The sequence below is a fragment of the Notothenia coriiceps genome, unplaced genomic scaffold, assembly GCF_000735185.1.
Source record: "Notothenia coriiceps isolate Sejong01 unplaced genomic scaffold, NC01 NC01_scaffold00037065, whole genome shotgun sequence".
NCBI lineage: Eukaryota > Metazoa > Chordata > Actinopteri > Perciformes > Nototheniidae > Notothenia > Notothenia coriiceps.
In genome coordinates, this window is record NW_011369766.1 from 639 (window position 1) to 11627 (window position 10989).

The following is a 10989-nucleotide window of genomic DNA, read 5'->3' on the forward strand; positions in this document are numbered from 1 at the left end:
ACCAGTCAGTGGTAAATAAATTAGTGGATGCTAATGGGTGGCAAAAGACACCATTACATATACTCCACTTACTGGTTAACAAACCACAAACAAAATCAAAACATTGACACTATATTCAACACTCTGGTATACTTTTTTAACCCTTCCTTCATCTTCATCAATCCCCTGGACCACTGCTGTTGACACAGTCCAGCATTTTATTTGCTTTTTTCTATACTGATTGATATGTGTGTGTACCTAAATCAGTGAGGAATCTGAATATTACACAATAGGTTTTTTTGTTGGTTTTTGATTTGATGGACTTTTCAAATAATGTATTTTCTTAAAGAGAGAGATACTTAGCAGCTTTTAAGCCCTTTCTTTGTCTCTCTGGAGTGCACTCGGGTATTCATGTTTTAAATGTATCTGAGAGATATTAAAAATAATGGGAGTCTGGCACACCTCGTCTGCAGCCTGAACCAGAGCGCTCCACTCCAGCTTGGGGATCATCCGGCTGACAAACTGAGGGTTGAAATCCACCTCATTCACCTTCACCTCTGTAGCCTGCACAAAGGAGACATCAAAAGGAGAAACAACACATTATAAGTGTGGACGTGGACACACACACACACACACACACACACACACACACACACACACACACACACACACACACACACACACACACACAACCCTGATAGATTACTCTACAGGGCCGGTTAATTGAGATTTCCCATACGTTATATTCCTTAAATGTAAAACAGGTACATCTTATTGTCACATGTGTAATTTACACATTTGAAGCAGTGGCTTTAAAAAAAGTTGACATTATGGGTGTTTTTGAGGGCAGTATAATTCATGTTTTACAATGAAAGTTTAGAAACTCAAACTAAATGGCTGAGATATATATAAAGGACTTATAAAGCAAAAAGTGTCGGGGGTTGTTGTTATTTTATTTGGTTGTTGCTTCTGTTAACATTTGTTAATAGAGAAGTTCCGTTTATATTATTAAGCTACCTCTATTTGGCTTATTATTAAACGTCACAATTAAAAATAATCAAACAAACAGCTACCACATGTTTAATGACAAAGTATCAGGAGCGTTAACGTTAAATCATAAACACAACAGGGCATCATTAGACTGTGATGCGTTCAGTCAGTAGTGTTAGCATTAGCAACTTAGCTAACTGTCGGTTTACCTTGATGAGCAGCGGGTATCCTTTAGTGACTCCCTTCACGTGAGATGTCAACATGTTGTGCGTGAGTAGCTTCATGTTCACAAACAGCTGTCACCGATTCAAATGTATGTTTTCAGGTAAATGGGCACTGAAGTCTATCGACTACGTTTAGAATAATCACGCTGCTTGGTTTACATGCGGACCGGAAGTTCCACTGGTGCATCGCTGAAAACCTTCCCCGAGCTCCCCTACCGTTAGTTCCTCGTTGTGGCAGGTATATAGATTTCTTTTTTGTACTAAAACCTTTTTGCATTGATTTAGGAAGTTGTTAAATTAAATGATCATAGAATAATATTACAAAATTATCAAAAAATGCTCATAGATCGCATTCTAAGACAAGATATTGTTTACATTCTACCATAACCAGTATCCGTTTTTATTTAGCCATCCCCAATACGCAAGACACTATACTTCAAATTCTCCTGATTTGCCTTTCATATTTTGAATGAACTATTTGACTTCCTTACCATTAATGCATGAACTGCACATTTCAGTTGCTTTATATTTAGATGCTGCATTTTTAATATTCGTCTCTTGTCTTTAATATATCAGTACATTTCTCTTGTGTAAAAAATAGGCTATGTAAAATTATTTTTGAGAAACATAAATGAGGGGGTCCTTGGTATATTCCTCTATCTATATGGCGCTGGTATATTCTCTATTTCATAAGGGGCCCTGGATGAAAAACCAAATGAGAAACCTGCACCCTTAAATGTATTCCTTTTTTTCTTTGGTAATATTTACAATTATCACGGGCAAACTATTATTACAATTGTTTCCTCAAGTTAGATCAGCAAAAATGTCAGACAAAGATGGCGTTCCTTTTTTATACTCAAATTTTTTATTTTTTTGTATTAATTTTGTATACTCCTCATCTTTGTATTATACAGGTCATTCATACCGTTTATGATATCGTAAATAGTAATTACACACAAGAGGTGTAACAAGCATCAACCTGTCACCTTCACAGACGTGCATAATGCGCGCACACAAACACACACTCATTCTCACCCACTGACACACACACACACACCAACACACTCAAACAGGGACACCTATCCCTTACACTGAATAAACAAAAAAGATAAAAATGTAAAACTTTCTGAAACCACAAAACCCCCAATTTCTTGTATCCTCAATCGTCACCAGATTCACATCCTTTTAACTCTTGTTTTAAAAACGAGTATGACAATACTTTATGCTTTAACAGAATAAAAAAAAAAAAGAAAAAGAAACATAAAAAATGCAGGAAGGCAATTAAAGGAGAGGGTGAAGCAACGCTGAAGAGTTGGTTAATCCAGACACCAGTTTTTAAATTCCATTAAATAATGGAAACAAGAAGCACAAATGAGCTGCAAGGCAGAAGGAAGAACCACTGGCTGACATCTGGACTGCGAGTTACAGAGAGCTGAAACTTTACTTTGAAAAGCTTTAAATTAGTTTAATGTGCTACAGAGTTTAGAGGCTTCATGTGATCTGTATCTCTGTTCAGTCGGGAAACATGTTCTCAGTCAGGTATGTGTCCATGTGAGCCAGTGTGTGTTGTACGCAAATCGTAGCAGGGAGGGTGCAGGTTTTGGGAAGGCAACACAAACTAGTTAAAAAGGGCACTGCAAGCTTTATGGCACAATTAACAACACTGAGAGAAGCAGTGGGGCCAAAGCTGAACAAATGATGTGGTATAAGTCAGAGGGAAAAGCATCTGCAGACATCTGGAGGGTGTTAGCAAAGGACACTTCATTAGGATGTCACACAATCTCCACTATGAGAATCACTGGACAACAAGTAGACCAAAGGGCGGGTTACATCATGTGCCAGCTCAACACATCAAAATAAAGTAAACTGTTCTCAGCTAGTCAGTGGTGAATTATAATAAAAAGTGATTCCCGGCATAAGTTCAACTTCTTCCTCCAACTTATACTAGATAATGGAAGAAAGAGAAATCGTGCCAGAAATCACTTATTTCATTTAAAATACAAACAGTTTCAACAGCACAGTTCAAAGTACATGATGTGCCCACAATCTGTGTCTTACTTATGAACAAGCAAACCTTGAGAGTGTTGATTAAAAATGAAACCAGTTGAGTGACGGTGATATGTTTTCACAGACAGTAGGAGAATCTACTGACCTGTGTATAACAGAGGAACATGAGGATAGCTCTTACAAAACGAATTGTTTATATCTGGTGAGTCCATGTAAGATGGAGCCAAATGAAACACTGGTAACAGCAGTAGTTGTTAGTCGTTGCTTGGTTTTTGCATTAGAGCGAACACTGACTCTCATTAGTCCATACACACATGCAAATACGCATTCAAACCGTGGATTCGCTCCCTTAGCTAGAACCTCCCCAAATCAGATTCTCGAACACACACAAACACACACTCTCTCACACAGAAAAACAAAGAAGTTTTCATCATTCTTGGCCGTCGGTGCGCCACTTCAGGAAGTCCTCCTTCCGGGCGTCTGGTTTGATCTGGTTCCTCATGCCACCGAGCAGATTGGAGGTTGCTTCAGAGGCCACTATTAAAGGTCGGACCACGGTGGGCGGGATCTGCCGCAGGACGCCACCCACAGCGCCGGGCAGACCCTTCTGTTCGTGGCCGCGGGATGCTACATCGCACAAGGTCTGAGCCGTGTCAATCACTCCCTGGAGAGCAGCGAGACAGAAGTCAAAATATTTAGTGTTTCAGTACATTGACATAAACATGAGAAAAAAGTTCTCATGTCTCAAAATAAATATCCATGCAAAGATAAGAAATGTGGTTGTATCTGGCCAAGAAATCTCTTTCTTCAGGAGAAATCTAGTTGAAGCAATCTGGTTTCTCTAACCCCTAGCCCTGTTTATGTAAATGAATTGTTTGTATAAGAAGATAATTAAATAGAATGGAAAGTGAGAAAGTGAATACGCTGAAAGACGAGCATGTGACTGCTTATTTTTGGATCCTCTGTTCTCTAAAAGTTTCCATAATCATATTTGAAGGGAACATTTGGGTACGCACCTCTCTGACGGTGTCGTAGGCCTTGGCCACGCCCTCTCGCAGGTCTGCGGGCTGAGCGGCTCTGCGGGGCCGGCTGGAGGGGGCCCGGCCCTCTGTGATGGCAAAGCGGTTCAGGGGGGGAGTGGGAGACAGGATGTCGTACACCGTCTCTGCTGTGGCCTGTAGGAGAAGCACACAGAAATAAAATACTTGCGTATTCCAAAAGAAAAACTGAACCCAAACAAAACTGCCTGGTTAAAAGTTTAGTTATAGTTATAACAGCAGCAATTTGATTATGGCCATTACTATACAGTTCTCCAATCATGTATTTGGTAGCTACATACTTTTGTCCCATTACACCTGGCACTAAAGAAACTAATAAAAACAACATTTTGAAAACCTAAAGCTAAAATAAGCAGACACAACAAAACTAAAATGTTTGTTCTAAAATAAAATAAAAATTCTAAGCCATTTTAACTGCATGTTTCATATCTAGCACCAACGCAACTCTGGTTTCCATTGTTGACCTGCACTAAACCTCCTCTCAGTGCGAGTACCTGTATGGCCTGCACCAGCCTGTTGCTGAGCTCCAAAGCAGCTGAAGCTGTGGACGTCCCGAAGGAGGCTGCCCCCCTCTGGAGACCTCGGATAATACGCCCGTCCTTCCTGTACTGCTCTATGGGCAACCAGAACAGATCCCTCACTCCGTGGACTGGAGGAACACAAAGAGATGGAAGAGAATCAACCAAGAGGTAAAACATGATAACAAAGTGTTAAGCTGACACTGTGTACAGCAGCGTGTTTGAGGCAGTATCGACTCACACAGCTGGACCACTGAGTGCATGGGACCCACTCCTCCCAGAATGCCCGGCAGCTGATTCTTCCTGATGTCCGTCAGCCACTCAGTGACGGCGTACTGGATCACTTTATCCACACCGAGGAGACTACAAAGGGTTGAAGAAGAAAGATTAAAACTAAATATGCCCCTTTAAAAAAAATTGTACTCGATGCAAAATATAACAATTATTTATACAGAAAAATAAAAAGGAAGCTTGGTAACAGGGTTGTCCTTCACTTGATCATATTTTAAATAGAATACCTTAACTAAATACATTTTAAAATAATTAATAATTAAAATAATTTCTAATTTAAGGCTTGATAATGTCCGTCCTTTCTATGGAGTAATTTTTAGTCTGTGAATATTTTGACATAACAGTGCAATACACTTTTGACCTAACGCAGGCTGAGAACTACATGTTTGTGAAGGTCTGCAGTTTCTGTAGATATTGTGCTTTTGTCTGGTGTGTTTTTGGTATATCAATGGAGTATGTATTTGTACCCGTGTCTGCAGCAGAGCCTCTTCAGCTTCAGCTCAGAGCAGTTCAACTGGGCGAGACCAATCAGGATTCCTGCAAACGTTCCCTGTGAAGCAAAGAGCAGGTCAGAAAATAAAGATAGCGTGGACAATTATTTTCCTCATCAAATACTCACAAATCCTAAAGATGTCTTTAAGGCAGTTTGAGTGACCTCTCACCTGTTCAATGACAACATGTTTGCCTTGATAGTCAAGCCAGATAGGCACTTCAGAGGTGAATCGAAACTCCCTGAAAATCGCAGAGGATAAAAAAAACGATGTTTGGACAACAGGTTGTTGATTCGCACAAACAAGCTCTATTTCTTAAAACACACCACCTTTTCCCCTTTATTTAAAAAAAAAAAACTGAATCAGACTTTCTTCGAGCCTTTGGGTGTATAGTGTTTACGTACCGGAAGTAGATGGGCTGGTCGGAGGAGGAGGTGGAGCCGGCAGAGGAGGAGCTCTGCTCGCTGAAGGTGGTTTCAACAGACGCTGAGAGGTCAGGTCCCAGACCAGCCTCCGCCTCCTCAGGGGCCTTCTGGGAGGGGTCTGCTTTCACTGAAAAATAAATGGTGAGGAATATAAAAAAAAAACATATTTATTGGAGCATTTCTTATTTCATATAGAATCCAACCAATAAAAAATTTTCTGCAGACAGTTAAAAACATATTGCTGCAGTGATGATAAGCAGTGAGCAGCAAGGAAGAGGCTCACCTTCGGATGCAGGGTCCACAGGCAGGTAAGGGTTAACATAGGAAGCTAGACTGCTGAAAAAGTCCTTCAGGAAAAACAGTGCGTCCTGGACAGGGGGGACGACGACGACGACAGGTAGATTAGTTACAACTGAAAATCAACACTTTTATTGGTAGAGTATATAGTTTAAGATCACGTTTTCTCCAATGCTTTTCTAATGTCATAATAAATGCCTGTGAAGTTGTTCATTGCCATATCTACACTGAAGCTAATGTGAAGATGACGATAAAGCCTTGAATGAATTGAAATGCTTGTAAAAATGAAATTTACTTAATTTTCTACAAAAAAGCAACATTTCAGGTTCTACTCAGACACGTCTGGGTGTCATGGCGTCAGTAGTCTCAGGAGCAGCTGTTACCTGGTCGATGTTAAGACGTAGAGGCAGCAGGCTGATCCGAAGACAGCACTCCGGTCCACCGAGGCCAGACTCTGGACAGACCTGCAGGGCCTTCACCGTCAGCTGCAAGAAGTAAATGCACAATCAATATCATAGGATCAAATCATTTCAATAGGAAAATATCTGATATTCCATGAGCTTCAAATCAGTCCCTCTGACCTCAACCCCCCCTCCCCCTCCCCCCTCTCTCTGCTGTCTCACCATGTTGGAGTGGGCTCGGCGCGGCATGCTCTCGCTGGTGTAGAGGTAAAGGAATTTGTTGAGTTGTGAGGAGGCCAGTCGGTCTCGGACCTCCAGCTCCTGGACGATGAACACCTGTCTGGAGAGGGGCTGCTCGCCCCCGGGACCCACGCCAGCCAACAGGAACCCCTCCCCCTCCTGCCCTGCTACTGCCCCTGGGTAGGACTCATGCTGGAAGGACACCTGGAGAACAGAACAGGAGGAAGGTGTTGAAGAAGGTTAATATTATATGTTAAAATGTGTTTGTTTGGAACTGGTGAAGCTGTGTAACTACGGGGAAATGTATAGCCATTTCAATAAGGGAAGCAGCACTGCTTAGTTTCAGGTTGAATTTAAATTAATTAGTTTGACAGTTTGATGATCCTTCACCAAGAGTTATATGAGAAGATCAATACCACTTAAATGTCTGTATGATTAATATGTATAGCCAGCTCAGCATAAAGACTCCATATGAGAGAAGTATCAATCTTCCCTGCAGGAAGGTGAATTTAAAAAACTGTCAAAGGTTCCTTAAATCACCCTTTCACATTTTGATCAATTGACAGCCATAAAAAAAACTGATTGCAATAAAACACAAGTTTGAATTTAAGATAGTTTTTTGTCAAACCATTTTATTTGCAAAATAAATAAATATATTTAGATAAACTAACCTACAACTATGTATCTTCTCAGTTTAATCACAATGTAGCTGATGTGTGAATCTACCTTGGTGAGCTGGATCTCCATCAACAGTTGGTGCTGGCGGCCGCTGCCTCCGGCCCAGCGCCACGAGTTCTGGGGACGGGAGGTGGTGGCCGAGCGAGACGGGGACCCCCGAGCTCCAGCGGGGGCTGAACGACCTCTGCAGAGAGAACATGAGATGTTGAGAGAAGAGTCAAATAAAAGGAGAAAAATCTAACAAACACACACAGGTGAAACATTCTCATGACCATTGAGGTATATTTTCTTTGAGGAGCTATATCTCTGTGCATCTGAGAAACTACTTGTGGCCTGGTGTGTGTGTTACCTGTTAGTGTTTTGGGCATGTATTGACATGGGCTTGCCCCCAAAGTCCTTGCCCCCGTAGAGATGCCAGACCACGGAGATCTCCCTCAGCACAACTCTGCTCTGCGGCACGGGGAAGCGGCTCGGCGCTCGCAGCAGGTCTGAGCTGCCTCGGGGTCTGGAGAAGTGACTCTCCTTCAGCTTGATGGGGCCCTCGGACAACACCGTCACCACGGGCTCCCCGTCCCGCGGCTGTAACAAATTACAGAGTAATAAAGATTCCCCATTGCACATTTATGGGCTGACTCGTATTTCTGATTTTTGAAAGGTCTGACCAGCCAATTTTCTTTTCTGTGTAACCTTTCTTACATGAAAAAAATATGAAACTGAATTGTATGTTCTAACAAAATATTGAATCTCTCACTCTCACGTTTTCTCCAAATCCGCCCCTAGTAACAAGACCTTCTCTTACTCTCACTCAAACAAATACAACAAAATAAAAGTACTTGAAATAAAAATTCCAACAATATATAATCCAATATATTCTCTTGACTCAAGCCACAGTGCCACTGTGCTAAAGATTAAACCATCATGTTGCACAGGCGCATACATTTCATTAGAGTAACATCCCTGTGAGTAAACATACGGGATATATGCTTTGAGGTAAAGTGAGCTAATGGGTAAGAATGACTTTATAAAAAGACCAACAGGACCATGGTATCAGGCAGAGACTCACAGGAATGCCCATCCCAGGGGCCTCCAATATGCAGAAGTCATCGTTGTCGGTCGAGCCGTCGGATCCTTCCTCGGACATCATATCTGCCTGCGCCTCTGTTGCTGAGGCAACCAGTCCATCAAGCTGAGCGTCCTCAACCAGCAGGACGGAGGGGCTTCGCTTCGGAGCCTCGCCCGGGAACAGGTAGACGGAGACCGGCGAGCCTCTGGGCATGGAGGGTGAACCTGGAAGAAGAACCATTGGTACTATAAACACTCTCTCCATAGAGAATGAACACCTCCTGTGCACGTGACCAGTGTGGAGTTATGACCATGAACTAAAACTGAAAGTAGAAGAATTAGCAGAGAAAACATTTTAAATAAGTAAATCAAAAATGATAATACTGTAAGTACATTTTTTTTCAGTTTTAGATAATATATACTACCGATAAAAGGAGATTGTTTCATTGGACCACAGAAAATGATCAGACTCTACATTGTTGTGCTTTACACTCGATCCCTTTAGTTTTCTCATGCACTGTGGTCTTATAGAGTTGTCTTTTTTCCAAGCATATTTTGATAAATCTGATTAATAAGTATTTAATAAATAAGATTATTTTGTATCACTTTCCAGACCCAATTCAAATTCAAAACAAATTATGGCCATTACTTCAAAATTCTTCAACAATGTATTTTGCAGGTATACTGCAGGGAGCTGCAAACCAGGACTCCAGAACTACATATCAACAAACTAAACCTTTAAAGCTGAAAATAAACTTTAACTAGCAAACACTGAGAATCAGTGGCACAGTGCATACTGTTTATTACTGTTTATCATTATGTTTTTATTGAATTAGTGAAATCTGGCAGAACAGGGGCCCAGTTTCATGTTTATCTTCCTTCCTAAAGGTTCAGTTTATTTAGACAATCCACTCCTCTATGGGTCAAGCTTTACCAGAGTTTTATAGCACATGATGAAACCACTTTAAATAAATAAGCCCACAACCCTCTCCCTTTATACCAGGAAACATGGGTGATTGCAGAATTTCACTGAATCAAATCCTGTTTGGATGTTGAAAAGTGTAAAAAGAGAAACTGTACCAGGATCTGAGCTCTCTTCTCGGTGGCTCTTCTCCGTGTCGATTAAGGCATCAGCGAGGTCGTACTGGTTGATCTCTGCAGTTTCAGCTGGAGGGCAGGGCAGCATCGCCGCAGGACTTTCTGACAGCTAACAAAACAGAAAAACAAATAAAACATTTAGAAAGTGACATGGCATCTTACTAATACTTTTCAACATTGATGGAACTGTTATATAATAAGACTGCCACTATTAAATTAGTAATCTATTCTTAAAGTAGGAATTCCTACGGGAAGAAAAAACAGATTATTTCTCATGGCTCCTACACATTTTCTATTAAAAATGTTTCCATCGTTTTCCAGATTTCGTGGTAGATTTTTTTTAGACCATATTTTACATCTGTAGAAATTGAAATATGTTTTTATGGAAATAAATTGTTTTAAACTTTAACTGTAAACATGTATATCACATAATGACATGAACGTATGCTACTGTCTGGCCCAGTAATTGCCAGAAAATCATAGCTAGGTACTGTAGCTCATGCAACAAAAAATGTGCTCCAAATCTAGTTCAATGTGCAATGTTTATCCAAGCTGCTATACTAAAACTTTACAATGTTATTCCGTTTTTCTCATGTACATCTAAACATCTGTAAACCTTCAACCGTCACGAGCAATTTCTACATTCTTAACAACCTATTTTAATTCTCTGTTGACTTACTGGTAATTTCTGGCCAGCGATTTCGGTGGGTGAGGTGTGTCGCGGCGGGGGGTGCAGGTCCCCCTGCGAGACGAGGTACTGCAGCAGGTTGACCAGGGCGGCGCAGGAATCAGCACAGGTGTGAACGTGAACCACGTTGTTGGAGCATCGGAGCTCGAAGAGAGGCTGAGACTGGAGAGCAGGGGGAGGAACCACAAGAAGCACATTTCATTAATATCAGCAGAATCACCTTTTCATTCCGAACACTTCTCCTTTGGAATCGTCTTCCATTTCAGACCCGAGGCTATTTCCGTTGACTCCTTTGAAAACTAACTCAAAACCCATCTCTTCGCATCCGTCTTCCTTGTAAACTAATTTCCATCACCTAGTTTCGGCTCATCATTACCATCACTTCAGTCACATGCTTTTATCACATGGCAATACTTATGTTGATGTATAATGTTGTATAATGTTTTTATAATTGTTATGCTATGACGTATATTTTTATTTTTGTTTGCTTTGTGGCCCTTTGAGGCATTTCTTGTGATTTGGGGTTATAATACATTTTGATT

The 10989-nt window shown here is 41.0% G+C and overlaps 2 protein-coding genes across 2 annotated transcripts in view; both read right to left on the reverse strand.

Moving 5' to 3' along the window:
• Positions 1-333: 333 nt before the first annotated feature.
• On the reverse strand, positions 334-1405 carry trmt112 (tRNA methyltransferase activator subunit 11-2). Its single transcript, XM_010793046.1, has 2 exons — positions 1179-1405; positions 334-543 (listed from the first exon to the last, which is right to left on the reverse strand). The coding sequence occupies exons 1-2, from the start codon at positions 1251-1253 to the stop codon at positions 349-351; spliced, it is 270 nt and encodes an 89-aa protein (XP_010791348.1). The 5' UTR covers positions 1254-1405; the 3' UTR covers positions 334-348.
• A 917-nt stretch (positions 1406-2322) lies between these two features.
• The window catches only part of atg2a (autophagy related 2A), an 11091-nt gene continuing 2424 nt past the window's right edge, over positions 2323-10989 (reverse strand). The window contains exons 4-18 of the mRNA XM_010793047.1: positions 10439-10609; positions 9742-9868; positions 8663-8886; positions 7949-8178; positions 7648-7783; positions 6904-7125; positions 6664-6765; positions 6267-6351; positions 5963-6110; positions 5730-5799; positions 5535-5617; positions 5018-5139; positions 4753-4907; positions 4217-4375; positions 2323-3864 (exon numbers count right to left, since the gene is read on the reverse strand). Of these exons, the coding sequence (XP_010791349.1) occupies positions 3631-3864; positions 4217-4375; positions 4753-4907; positions 5018-5139; positions 5535-5617; positions 5730-5799; positions 5963-6110; positions 6267-6351; positions 6664-6765; positions 6904-7125; positions 7648-7783; positions 7949-8178; positions 8663-8886; positions 9742-9868; positions 10439-10609 (2268 nt within the window). The 3' untranslated portion in view covers positions 2323-3630. The remainder of the gene's footprint in view (positions 3865-4216; positions 4376-4752; positions 4908-5017; positions 5140-5534; positions 5618-5729; positions 5800-5962; positions 6111-6266; positions 6352-6663; positions 6766-6903; positions 7126-7647; positions 7784-7948; positions 8179-8662; positions 8887-9741; positions 9869-10438; positions 10610-10989) is intronic.

Excerpts from the sequence above, each read along its gene's own strand:
- trmt112 (XM_010793046.1), bottom strand. The coding sequence starts at position 1,253 with ATGAAGCTACTCACGCACAACATGTTGACATCTCACGTGAAGGGAGTC. Across the intron at positions 544-1,178 it reads GATACCCGCTGCTCATCAAG|GCTACAGAGGTGAAGGTGAA; the intron begins GTAAACCGACAG and ends TCCTTTGTGCAG.